At 35.9% G+C, this 14,742-nt stretch overlaps 1 protein-coding gene across 1 annotated transcript in view; it reads left to right on the plus strand.

Annotated features, from left to right (window-relative positions):
• The window catches only part of LOC121431145, a 111,120-nt gene that overhangs the window by 67,988 nt on the left and 28,390 nt on the right, over nucleotides 1-14,742 (plus strand). The window contains exons 11-14 of the mRNA XM_041628652.1: nucleotides 455-625; nucleotides 1,308-1,403; nucleotides 2,642-2,684; nucleotides 13,721-13,800. Of these exons, the coding sequence (XP_041484586.1) occupies nucleotides 455-625; nucleotides 1,308-1,403; nucleotides 2,642-2,684; nucleotides 13,721-13,800 (390 nt within the window). The remainder of the gene's footprint in view (nucleotides 1-454; nucleotides 626-1,307; nucleotides 1,404-2,641; nucleotides 2,685-13,720; nucleotides 13,801-14,742) is intronic.

Raw genomic sequence — 14,742 nt, forward strand, 5'->3', positions numbered from 1 at the left:
AGTCATTTCACAATGAAGTTTCGATACAATTCTGTTGCGTGCCCTCACAAATCACGATATTTCTGGTTATATTCATAAGTGGGCGAGACACAAAATCGCTTTTGCCTTGTTTATAATTGATAATGAAGATAGGATTGATAATGTGATTTTTAAAAATGGCGTCTAGATGACGACATGATGACCTTTTGACCTTGAACTTTTTATGCAGATGGCATGATAAGTCCCCATATCTGATGATATTTTGAAGATAATTGATGATGTAGATTTTGTGCTTACAAGAAAAGGACGGAAAAATAGAAAGAAATAAAGAAATAAAAAAGAAAATTTGTACGAAATCAATAGTTGATTTGTCGATCGACGGATTGCCTAAAAACAGAATATATAAAAACAGTTTTACTCTACATATGTATGCATATTTTGTTATTATTATGAACAAATGCTCTTTAATCATCAGTTGATGGTGGCTGGGGTGAGTGGACCAACTGGAGCAACTACAGTGCCATTTCCGGAGGTGAGAGTCGGTTCCGAAACCGCAGCTGCTCCGACCCCACCCCAAAGTACGGTGGATCAAACTGCTCTGGGAAGAGCTCAGAGGAACAGATCTGTATGATCCAGGACTGTCCAAGTGAGTGATTGAGTTGCGGAAAAAACACTTGATCTTAGAAAGAAAAGTCTTTAAACAAAGTATAAGTGTCAAAATACAGGCTGAAGAAGATACATGTAGTATTATGACAAAATCTCGAAATAGATTATCATTATAAGGGCTTTTAATTAAATTCATGTAGATAGTATAGTATATTGCAGTATCACTTTTATCTTATATCAGGGATTTCCACTTAATAAACTTAATAGGGAATTTGGACACCTCCCATCAATTTTTCAGAGTTTGAACTTTACATCTGATGTTCTTGGTAATTTTCTTTTCTTTACAATTTTGCCTGATTTTATTTTGAGGATATTTTCATCACGAAATATTTACAGTGGTATGGATGGATAACATCTCATTACAAGAGTACAAAGTTATTTGCAGTATTGAAGATATCCCGGAATGCAACTAATTTGATGTTTCTGTGTTAAACTGTTAAGCTGGTGACATTTTGGTTGATAAAAAAATGTTTTAAAGCTCCAGCTCCAGGGCATTATCCATAGACCCCCAAACACGTTCAGCCTTTTCTTCAGGAGACCTAGTGACATCCCTGACATATAGTACCAACTGATATGTTGAAATCCCCCTTTTTCTTTTCTGAAGGAACAGTGAATGCATTTATTCAGATTTTCTGTTTAAAAGTTTTTCTGTTTCCCCCTAGATCCTTGGAAGATAGGGCTTATCATCGTTCTTGTTCTTGTTCTTTCTGCTCTGATTGTCATTGGTATAATATACTATTTGTGGCAGAAAGAAAAAGGTATGTTCACATTTCATATACAAATTTATCTTAGGGTGTGTTTATGCTTCCATTGCGAGGACAGAATAAGCGTTTTCAAACGTCAATTCAAAACGCCGATCGTAAACGTGGTTCTAGGAGGGCTGTTTATGCTTTTCAGAGGCGAAATCACGGTCTCCAGCTGGCTTCGCAGGAAAGCAAGGTCAAATTGGGTGCGCCCTTTTTCGAAAGTTTTTTTTTCCGAGTGTTGCTTCCCTGCGTGGAGATAACATGGAGCAATGCGACTGTATTTGCTCGCGGATTTTCGTCTCACCGGAAGCATGTACCAAATGAGGTCATTTAAACACGTTTACAATCGTGGTTCTGTTTATACTTCCCCAGAAAGCCTGATTCTGGTCAAACGACGTTTACAAACACACCTTTTTGTGAGTTTACGATTGGCGTTTTGAAACAGCGTTTAAATGAAAGTAAGCATGGACGCAACCATGTTTTTGGACTAATCACATTTGGAAACGCTGATTCTGGCCTGAAAAGTGGAAGCATAAACACAGCCTTAGAGACAATTTTGTAGTCACTAGGGAAAGGCACTATACCAAATATTTTATGGATTAGATTAGAATCTAGGGAGATGCACTTTCAGACACACCCCGTGAAATTTCAATCCTGGATCCGCGAACGACTTTCATTTATATATCAGGATAGTCTGCCAATTGTTAGTGAAATGATGCAGGCAAAACTGCCAAGGGCTTTGAATCATTAATACGTAGATTTTTCTTCCCATTTTTTCCTCAGCACGAGTATATCTTAAAAGTAGTTACATTCATGTTTACTTCATATTTTTAAAGCGCTTTACATTACAGTCATTATTATCCTGGTCAGCGGATCCTGGCATACATGTACCTGCACACAATGTATGCACTTTCTCCACTCCGTGTGGAGTATTCTAAAAAAGAGTTCCAAGGCTCAATTGCTAGCCAAACTATTAGGGTTTTACATCAAACCAGGTACCCATTTAACACCTGGATAGAGAGGAGGAAAGCCTGGATTGACACCTTGCCAAAATATCCTAGACTGTGTTGGGATTCAAACACCTGACCCTCTGAAGCGTCAGAACTGCTGAAACCACTTAACTTCTATTTCATTATCATTCTCTTTTTTTCCTGTTATTTCATTAGCTATTATTATCTATTATATTATTGGTAGTAGTAGATTTTTTTCAAATTAATTTATCTAATATTTTAACATTTTTCCATATGCAGGCAATGGAGCAGAATCAACTAACAGGCAAGTGAAATACCAGAGGTGAGATTGCTTTTTTTTATTTTTTTCCCCCAATTTTAAAACAAGTTTTGTTTCGCCTGCATAGCAGAGCGAGGCCATAGGTGCCGCTTTTCCGACAGCAGCACCGTCAATATCAAATCTTAACCAAAGATAAAGTTTTGGAAATGTTATCGTAACTCAACGGCCTAGTTCATGAAACTTGGACATGATGGTTATCAAGTATTACTGAACATCCTGCCAGTGTCTGAGGTCACATGACCAAGGTCAATGGTCATTTAGGGTCAATGACCTTAGACCATGTTTGTGATATCAACATAAAAATCTTTACCAAAGGTTATGTTTTTGAAATGTCATAGAAAGTATATGGACTTTATTCATAAAACTTAGAAATAAGAATAATCAAGTATTACTGAACATCCTTACTGAGTTTCAGGTCACATGACCAAAGTCAAAGGTCATTTAGGGTCAATGATCTCTGGCTATGTTTGGTATATTGTTGATTTCCATCATAACTTTGAAAGTTTGGGTCTGGTTCATGAAACTTGGACATAAAAGTAATCCAGTATCAACAGGGTTGGCGATTTTTTTGATTTTTTAAAAAAAAATAAAAAAAATCGGATTTATTTGATTTAAATCAGATTTTTTTGATTTTTTAAAAGTTCCTTCGAAAAAAAGGGTAATTATCCCCCCCCCCCTTACTCTTACAATGACATCAATATTGATGTTATACATTTCACCCCTAATATTGTTCTTAACCACATATTTTGTAATTAAAATCCAGTAAAAATGGAAATCAAAAATAAATTTGAGGAATCATGTATCTGAACTTCATACATAGGCCTATGAAGGAATATTCCATAGGGAATTCCCAGTGAGTAGAGAAAATTCCCCTCTGGGATTTTTCATTCAAATATTCAAAAAATCCAAGAGAAAAAATCCCTTATCAAAACTGCCAACAAACCCTTTGCCAATTACTAGTATTCATGTATATTGTAAGAGAAATAATTCAAATCAATAATTTTTTTCAATTAGTCACAGCTTTACAATAGTCAAAGAGAGACTACAACTGTATATGTTTAGGATCTTTTTGATAAAAAGCTCTTCTCTTGCTACAGATATAGATGCAAAACTCTCAGTTTTGGAGAACAATATAGGAGATAGCTTTAGTCAAAGGGTGACTATACTACATTTTGTTACTGTGATTTTTTTTTACATTAATCTACAATTTTCATTCCCATATTCTCTACAAAAAAAATCTGTTTGATCCATGAAGTATGAAAAAGAATCTACTTACTTTTAACTTAAAGGATAAAAACTGCAAAACTGCTTAAATTACAACATATGTATTACAAAAAGAAGTATTTTATTTTAAATGAGACACAGCTTACAACTGCCAATGATTGTAACTGAAGTACCTGCATCTTAACATTAAAATGCAGTGTTAAATGTTTATTCTGAGTTTTGCAAATTGTTGTTATAGAGCTCTTTCCATTATTACATGCAGATACAAAACTTCCATTATTTGTAGCACTGAACATAAAATGGGCTGCAGTGACTTAAAAGGTTTATAAGAGAAAGCTTATGACTGTACTGCATTATGTTAATGTGATTTTTATAATTATGTTATTTAAAACATCAAATGTATGATAAATGTAACAATATGAAATAAGAGGCATGTTAAATATGTTGATTACATGCAGGTATCATTTTTTTTATTTTACATGACAGAAGTAGTTATGTGTAAGCGAAGGATCAAAACTGGAAAACTGCCAACAAACCTTTTCTCATTGACTTTTATATAATATTAAATATTTTTTTTACAAACTGCTCTCTGAAAAGTTGGATTATGTGAAAACTTTATGTTAAGAAAGAAATTGACTAATAATAACTGACAAAGAATGTAAAATTTCAGAAGAAAAACTCGACATAATTTACAAAAAATGAGTACCTATTGACAACATACATCTGTAGTTTTTAAGGAATTACCTGATTTTATTAATTTGATTTTAATTTGTTTTAAGTAGATATGAAGACTTTGTTGATCTTTTGATATAAAGTTAATCAAAGTTTTTCAGTTGACTTGAAGAATTAAAACTGCATTGAACTTTGTCCATGATTTGTACATGTTTCAATGGAAGTGATTTAAATCAATGATTTTTTTTTAAAAATCATGGTGATCTAAATCGCGATTTAAATCACGATTTAAATCAACGTGATTTAAATCCGCCAACCCTGAGTATCAATAAATATCTTTTTTCAATTTCAGGTCATATGACCGAGTTCAAAGGTCATTTAGGATCAATGAATTCCGATTACGTTTGGGGATCAAAACAAGTTTTTTTAAGTCTCATAACTCTGAAAGTATATTGATCTAGTTTATCAAACTTGGACATAAAGAGTATTCAAGCATCAGTGAACATCCTGCGTGAGTTTCAGGTCACATCACCAAGGTCAATGAACTTTGGCTGTGTTGGGGGTGTTTGTTGAATTGCCATCATAACTTTGAGTTTATGGATGTAGTTCTTGTAACGTGGACTCGTTTTTCAAAGTCAGCACGCTGCTATATTGAATTGCATAATGCATGTGAGACCGCCAGAGGCATTCCACTTGTTTTGTTTTCTTCTCATCATGTCAATGACATGCTTTTTCATCTCTTTCTGCTTTTAAAATGTTTCTCATATTGCATTTATTACATTATTGCAGAGTGAGAAGTAGGCCTCGCTTTGGGGCAGCATTTTCTTAACCTAAGGTTAAGTTTTTGAAATGTCATAACTTTGAAAGTATATGGTTTTACATGTATTTCATGAAATTTTGACGTAAGGGTATTAGTTGCTGATGTGGTTTACGGTACACCATGTGGAGTGTTATAGAAGCAGTGGATAGAAGAAGAGAAGGAAGTGGATAGGCGAGAAAGTGGAGATTTGAGAATAGAGTATTCTTTCTTGAGAATAGTCCTGAAAAGGACTGTAAACCAGAAGGAATGTTGAGTGAGAACAGCTTGAGTAGTAGAGCTGATGAGGAGATGCTGGCTTGCGTCGGCAAGTAGAGATGATGAGTAGTAGAGAGACTCGACGTTTCGGACAGGTTGTCCGACGTTTCGGACAGGTTGACTGTCCGACTGTCCTGAAGACGGACAGTCAACCTGTCCGAAACGTCGAGTCTCTCTACTACTCATCATCTCTACTCGCCGACGCAAGCCAGCATCTCCTCATCAGCTCTACTACTCAAGCTGTTCTCACTCAACATTCCTTCTGGTTTACAGTCCTTTTCAGGACTATTCTCAAGAAAGAATACTCTATTCTCAAATCTCCACTTTCTCGCCTATCCACTTCCTTCTCTTCTTCTATCCACTGCTTCTATAACACTCCACATGGTGTACCGTAAACCACATCAGCAATTGTACATGCCACCATGCAAACCTTCAAACAACATCTGAAGGGTATTAGTGTTGTACGGTATGTCACTGACACAGCTCCCGTAGGACTTGCATGCCAAAATTGATTTTTTTTTTTTTTTTGGCTTCAATAGGGTCCCCTTAGACCAAAAATGATGGGGTTCAAATTTTTAGACCCCTCCTTCCCTTCGTGGGGGGTCCTGTTTGGCGCCATATTGGTCTGTACAAAGCCCAATAGGATAATCCATTGTTTTCAACCTCATTTTTCTTCGCCAATTTTATTTTTAAGTTGTCTGAGGTGTATGAGAATGAATATTTGATGATGTGAGGTCAATGTTTTTTAATTTTACATATGGGGGCGGACTTTAAGAAATATACCCCAAATTGTAAAATATTTTCCCTTTGGCACTAGAATTTGGACAAAAGGATTACAAAATGAAATAAATTTGTCTTGTTATACAATCCAATAACAGGAATATATCACATGTAATTTATATCATTATTTTTTGTGAATTAATGTAAAAATTATCCCCATTTCAGGGAAAACCTTACTCCAACACAAGAGGGCGTCATAAAAAATAAGCTCTTCCCTTAAAAAAATCGAAATCTAGGCACTGTAATTTTATCAATAAATTTGAAAGCTGATGCATTTCAAGATCAATTGTTTCCAACGCCAATTCATAGTACGGGCTTCTATTTTCTTTTGATTCACCCCCCCCCCTTCCTGGAGGGGGAAATTGGCTGCCTTAGGCTAAAAATCCTGGATTCAGTTTTTTCCTTACTTAAGTGGCCTTAATTTGGTTTCCATTCAAAGGTTTTAAGGGTGAAGAAGTATATTGGGAAAAGTTACAAGGACAGCGAGTGGTCTCGTGCCCAGAAATCCAAGATGGCTTCCAAAAATGGAGTTTAAAATGGCTGTTGATAGTACTTTAGATGGACATACCACATTTTATATCAACCTGAGATAAATGATATCTGTGTCTTGACCATGGTTTCAGTGATCAAACTTGGGACAAAATACTTTTTCCTTTTTGTCCCGCCCACCAGAGGTGAAGGCGAGACTTAGGGATCCAAATGGTTAATGTCGTTCGTCGTCTGTCGTCCGTCCATCATTCGTTGTCCGTCCATCACAAACCTGTAATGACACATAACTCCACAACCGAAAGTCACTTTTCAACCAAACTTGGATGGTAGATGGACTTGGGGACCTGCATGTTATGCTGCAGTATGAGGTCACATGGTAAGGTCAAAGGTCATTTTCAGGTCAACTTTAAAGTTTACATGCAAGACTCTCTTATGACACCTAACTCTGTAACCGTATGTTGCTTTTCAACCAAACTCGGATGGTAAATGGACTTGGGGGACCTGCATGTTATGCTGCAGTCTAAGGTCACATGGTAAGGTCAAAGGTCATTTTCAGGTCAACGTTAAAGTTTACATGCAAGACTCTCTTATGACACCTAACTCTGTAACCGTATGTTGCTTTTCAACCAAACTCGGATGGTAAATGGACTTGGGGGACCTGCATGTTATGCTGCAGTCTAAGGTCACATGATAAGGTCAAAGGTCATTTTCAGGTCAACGTTAAAGTTTACATGCAAGACTCTCTTATGACACCTAACTCTGCTACCGTATGTTGCTTTTCAACCAAACTTGGATGGAAGATGGACTTGGGAGAACTTGAATGTTATGCTGCAGTTGAAAGTCACATTGTAAGGTCAAAGGTCATTTTCAGGTCAATGTTAAAGTTTACATGCAAGACTCTCATGATACCTAATTCCGCAACCGTTAGTCACGTTTCAACCAAATTTGGATGGTAGATGGACTTGGGGGACCTGCATGTTATGCTGCAGTATGAGGTCACATGGCAAGGTCAAAGGTCATTCTCAGGTCAACGTTAAAGTTTACATGCAAGACTCTCTTATGACACCTAACTGCAACCGTATGTTGCTTTTCAACTAAACTTGGATGGTAGATGGACTTGGGGGACTTGCATGTTAGGCTGAAGTCGGAGCTCACATGATAAGGTCAAAGGTCATTTTCAGGTCGATATTAAAGTTTACATGCAAGACTCTTATGACACCTAACTCCGCAACCGTAAGTGGCATTTCAACCAAACTTGGATGGTAGATGGACTTGGGGGACCTGTATTTTATGCTGCAGTCGGAGGTCACATGGTAAGGTCAAAGGTCATTTTCAGGTCAATATTAAAGTTTACTTGCAAGGCTCTTATAACAAGTATTATTCCATCCCAGTCATTTCACATTGAAGTTTTGATATAATTCTCTTGCATGCCCTCGCAAATCACGATATTTCTGGTTATTTTCATAAGTGGGCGAGACTCAAAATTGCTTTTGCCTTGTTTTATTTATTTAATTTTTGGAAGCCGTCTTGGATTTTTCAACATACCGGGACAGTCAGTGGTCCGGTATATTGAAAAATCCAAGATGGCTTCCAAAAATGGAGTTTGAAATTGCTGTAGCTGCTTGAAAAACCGATATAGTTTATTCAATATCTGGGAATATGAATTTGTGTGTGTCTACCATGGAAAAGTGGGTCAAATAATACATTAGAAAAAGTTAGAGAGGATCGAAAGCTTAGGCCCCTTTTGACTCTCTAATTTACTCCATTGGCTCTTTTTTTTAGATAAGCAGTTTTCAGCAGCTTCTTTTTGCCATTAGAAAAAGTTACAAGGAGAGTCGTCGAGTATGTTAAACAATGGAGTATAAATTAGCCACTCTTAATTACAAATGGACATGTAATATTCATCAAGGATATGGTTTTAATGTCTAAACCATGATTTTTAAAGTCAGAAAATTAGTTACAAGCGTTCGAGCGTTGTGGCCCAGTGGATTTGTCTTTTGACTTTGAAAGGGTTGTGGGTTTGAATCCCAGCCATGGCATGATTTCATTCTGCAAAAAATTATCCACATTGTGCTGCACTCAACCCAGGTGAGGTAAATGGGTACCCGATAGGAAGAAATTCCTTGAATGCTTCAGCGCCTATAGGCAGCCCATCTAAAGCAGGTTTGATAATAGCAGGGCCTGCTGGGAGAACAAATTTTAGAACTAAAGTGCTTCCCTAGGTAAATATACCTATCTTATTAATATTATCATGTTATAACAAGGACAGTCATTGGTCTATGTCGAAAAATCCAAGATGGCGTCAAGAAATTTGAGTCTAAAGTGACTGCTGTTACTTAAAAATGGACATAGTTCATTTAAAATTCACCAAGGACATATGATTTTGGTGTGCACTCAATGGTTTCATGATTAAAATGACTTTCGTCTTGTTACAAAGATGTGCACTTGTCCATTTTGCCTAAAAAAACAAGAAAGTTTTCAAAATGGCATCTAAAATGATTCCTAAAACTCAGACCACTGAATGCTAGTGAATGCCCCTATTAACTTGTCCTAATGTCTTATTTGACCCTTGAAACCATTGGTTTAGACACCAAAATGATATCTTACAGGCCGATATGAAGTCCGCTTTAAGTATCAGCAGCCATTTTAAGATCAATTTTTGGAATTCATCTTGATTTATGGACAAACCAGACCACTGACTGTCCTTATAACTTATCCTCATATATTACTTGACCCAAACTAGTGGTTTAAAATTAAACATCGAAATCACATTTCCCTGGATATGAAATCAGCTATGTCTGCTTTAAGTTTAGCAGCCATTTCAGAATAAATTTTTTAAAGCCATCATGGATTTATGGACCCACCAGACCACTCACTGTCCTTGTAACTTTTTCCAATTTACTACTACTTCACCTTTAAATCATTGAATCGAAACCAAATTGTGGATTTTTAGCACACGGTAGCCATTTTTGATGCCATCTTGGATTTTCCAGGTATCCTGGGGTCCTTATATTCACTCTACTCCATGTCAACAAATTATTTTACCTTCTAGACCATGGAGTATGAAACCAATTAGGATTCTCGGGTGGATAATGAGTGAGTCATATTCATTAATTTTCAATGAATGGTGGAAATCCTGAATGCTATCTTGAAAATAACCACTTTCCCTGATGAAGATTTTGATGAATTTTTGGTATATTATTCCTGAGGTCAATTAAAAACTGTTGAAAAACAAATTGTTGCAATTTTTCTGAGTAAGGGTATTTTGGTCATACATTGAATGGTCTATAGGCTCTACCTTAGAAATTGAGGCACAATGCAGGTTTGTGTGTTCGGAAGTTCTCTAAAGGTCAGTTAATAAAACATCACATATTATTTCAATAATGATTATGTACATGTGTGTGTGTGTGGGGGGCCTATAAAATATACTTCATGTGTTTCTTTCTGTCTATCAGTAATTTGAAATTAGCCGAGAAGTATATAATTGACAATTCTAATAGAAGTCCTTTAATCATAAATTGTACTCTAGAACGAGTGGCCGAATGGTGGAAATTGTATACCAGTCAGTTGGGGGGTGGGGAGGGGGGAATATGGTTGGTAGGATGCTTGTCTAACTTGAAGTCTTCAGAGATAAGCATTCTAGCTATCTAGGGATGATAAAATACCATAAAACAATTCATTTTTTATTGGGCCCAAAATTGCTAATACTCCTCATTTTAGGGGGTCTTGATAGAGGTGACCCCCCCCCCCTCAGGCAGTGGGTGAGGGTGGAGGAAATTGGAATGCTATCACTTCCTGATAGATTGGACCCAAGTGAATCCGAAATAAAATAAAACAATTTTGGCACAAAAGTCCTACAGGAGCTGTGTGATGATTTCCTGTACCACACTAATATCATCATGATAAGTTATGGCACCCTCTAGTGTTGTAGTAAGGTTTTCACTGCATAAAATCCTGAAATGGGTTTGACTTTTGCATCAATTTACCAAGAATAGTCATATAAATTACATGTGATGTATTCCTCTGTTATTGGACTGTATAACGACATATGCATTTTTTTTTGTTATCTCTTTGACCCAATTCTAGTGCCAAAAAAAGGGGAAAATTACATTTTGGGGGTAAAATTTAACAATTTTGGGGCATTTTTCGCAAAATCCGCCTCCATATGGTAAAAGTTAAAAAACATTGACATCACAACATCATCAAATATTCATTCTTGTACACCTCAAGACAACTTAAAAATAGAATTGGCGAAGAAAAGGGAGAAATAAGGTTGAAAACAATGGTTTATCCCATTGGGCTTTGTACAGGCCAATATGATGCCAAACAGGACCCCCCACGAAGGGAAGGGGGCAGCTGAAAATTTGAACCTCATCATTTTTGTCTCACCTGCATAGCAGAGTGAGACTATAGGCGCCGCTTTTCCGACGGCGGCGACGGCGTCAACATCAAATCTTAACCTGAGGTTAAGTTTTTGAAATGACATCATAACTTAGAAAGTATATGGACCTAGTTCATGAAACTTGGCCATAAGGTTAATCAAGTATTACTGAACATCCTATTAGAGTTTCATGTCACATGACCAAGGTCAACGGTCATTTAGGGTCAATGAACTTAGACCATGTTGGAGGAATCAACATCAAAATCTTAACCTGAGGTTAAGTTTTTGAAATGTCATCATAACTTAGAAAATATATGGACCTAGTTCATGAAACTTGGACATAAGGTTAAACAAGTATCACTGAACATCCTGCATGAGTTTCACGTCACATGACCAAGGTCAAAGGTCATTTAGGGTCAATGAACTTTGGCCGAATTGGGGATATCTGTTGAATTCCCATCATAACTTTGAAAGTTTATGGATCTGATTCATGAAACTTGGACATAATAGTAACCAAGCATCACTGAACATTTTGTGCAAGTTTCAGGTCTCATGATTAAGGTCAAAGGTCATTTAGGGTCAATGAACTTTGGCCGAATCGGGGGTATCTGTTGAATTACCATCATAACTTTGAAAGTTTATTGGTCTAGTTCATTAAACTTGGACATTAGAGTAATCAAGTATCACTGAACATCCTGTGCGCGTTTCAGGTCACATGACCAAGGTCAAAGGTCAATGAACTTTGGCCGAATTGGGTTATCTGTTGAATTACCATCATAACTTTGAAAGTTTATGGATCTGATTCATGAAACTTGTACATAAGAGTAATCAAGTATCACTGAACATCCTGTGCGAGTTTCAGGTCACATGATCAAGGTCAAAGGTCAATGAACTTTGGCCGAATTGGGTTATCTGTTGAATTACCATCATAACTTTGAAAGTTTATGGATCTGATTCATGAAACTTGTACATAAGAGTAATCAAGTATCACTGAACATCCTGTGCGAGTTTCAGGTCACATGATCAAGGTCAAAGGTCATGTAAGGTCAATGAACTTTGGCCATGTTGGGTTTTTTTGTTGAATAACCATCATATCTCTGTGAGTTTATTGGTCTAGTTCATAAAAAGTGGACATAAGAGTAACCATGTATCACTAAACATCTTGTGCGAGTTAGAGTTGTTTTCAAAGTCAGCACTACTGCTATATTGAACTGCGTGATGCAGGTGAGACGGCCAGAGGCATTCCACTTGTTGGTCTAAAGGGACTCTACTGAATCCAAAATAACCAAAAATCAATTTTGGCAAGCTAGTCCTACGGGATAACACACCGTACCACACTATATGATTGATTATCTTGCATGAGTTTTAGGTCACATGATCAGGATGAAGGTTATTTAGAGTCTTTGAACTTCTACCACATTGTTTTATCAACATAACTTACCCGCAAATATAATTGTTATTGCCAAAGAGATGAATGGAATTTAATATTACTAGGTGAAGGTCAAAGGTCATTTTAGTCCAATTAATATTACCGTACATTATGAAACGAATGTGTTTTTTGTGGAAATCATACATCTAAGTTGTTTTAAAAGTCAGCACTGCCATTATATTGAGTCATGTAATGGAAGAGAGACAGCCAAAGTTGTTTCACTTGTTTTGGTTTTTCAATTTTTCAACTATTCATTAAATTGAAATAAATTTTTCCATTGTTTAGCATGCCACAGCCACTTAAGCTTTCTCATCTCAACAAAAAAAACCTCCCCTTTCTTTTCTGGATCCTCTTACCCAGGATGCAACATTATTATTTTTTCATGTCAGCCTCAGCAGTCCCCCCCCCCTGTATACATCAAAAGAAGTCACCCTGACAAAAAGCTTATTGTAAAAATAGTATAAAAAATGATATATATTTAGGAAGTTTTGGGAAGAATCCACCAAAGAATAAAAATTTATTAGAATTTTCATTATCTGATTCGTGACGTCATATGCGAGCAGTTTTCCTACATATCATATGGTTAAAAATCAATAAAATTTCATTTTCTCAGATAATGGTGCAGTATTATGTAGGCAAATCATTTCACACCTGTTCCTTAAAAGAATAAAAAGTTAACACAAACCATTAAAAAATTCAGATTTATGCATTTTGTATTGTGTAACATATGATATGGGGCCACTGCTCATTTATGATGTCACAAATCCAAAAGTTAAACATTCAAATAACTTTCATAATCGTTAATGGATTTTTCTAAAAACTTTACTGATATTTTTATTATATTATTTTTTCTGCTATTTTTACAATAAACTTTTCTTCTGGGTAAACTTCCCCTTCAATGTTGACAGTAAATTTGATGATTTAATGTTTACACAATGTGTGAATTTCAATTTACTGATATACTCTTCTCATATCTAATTCTATTGTAGGTCTAGGGTTGATAACAATGATTCCACCATAGTAGATATCTCCACAGAACATGGAAGCCAGTATTCAGTTGGAGAAGACTGTAATTTTGATCCGGTCATAATGACGCCTTGATAGTTTCAGCACTTAGTCAAATATTCTCCTTTAGTATTGTAAATTCTGTTTCTTCAACAGTACATGTATCTGAATTGTCTCTCCTTGTAAAGGCTTATAATTTGTTCCATTTCTTAGATGTTTTTTTCATTTAGCATCTCACACTTGTTGGTATGTATCTTGATTGACTGATTACTAGGTTTTCTAATTACTGAAATTCTATGTTTCACCTTCATAGGATAAATTACCATTCCCCACATTGTGTATAGCTCTTGATTTAGTTCATGTCACAGACCTTTTCTTTAAATGTATGTTTGTTTCTTGATTTTTGTTCTTTGCCATACGTTCCCATTCTTTGTATTTACTTAGATTTTCTGTTACACCTACATAGATTTAATTGCTGGTAGCCTGGTACTGTTCCCTTGCTTAAGCCTAAAATTCAATTTATATCTAGGAAGCTTTTTCATTGAATATACTTTGGGTATGAATCTTGATTTTCTGATTTTTCTTTTTATGTGTTACATACTTGTGAATGTAACTCGCACACAAACATGGTAATTGTTGTATACTACAGTTCCTTTCTAACCCAAAATTCAACATTTTGACCCACCATTTTTTTTTCGAATTTGATTACCGGTAATGATTAATTGCTGGTTTGATCCAATTTGTATTCTTTCTTTTGTTAATTTCTTAACCATGTTTTTATTTTTATTTTTATATTACAATGAAGATTGACTTATTGATTATAATTACATGTGTACATATATGTTTCTATTTGAAGTTCTTTTTAAATAGGCACCAGCCAAAGAGTAGGGGAAGGCGGGGTAAGTTGAGCATAGGGGCAAGTTGAGCCACCAGCCCCTGGCCAATGATGAATGAGTCAGACATTGTGGTGGTGTCATGTATTGATGACTCATAGCATAACCCCTAA

The sequence above is a fragment of the Lytechinus variegatus genome, chromosome 17 (genome assembly GCF_018143015.1).
Source record: "Lytechinus variegatus isolate NC3 chromosome 17, Lvar_3.0, whole genome shotgun sequence".
NCBI classification, from domain to species: domain Eukaryota; kingdom Metazoa; phylum Echinodermata; class Echinoidea; order Temnopleuroida; family Toxopneustidae; genus Lytechinus; species Lytechinus variegatus.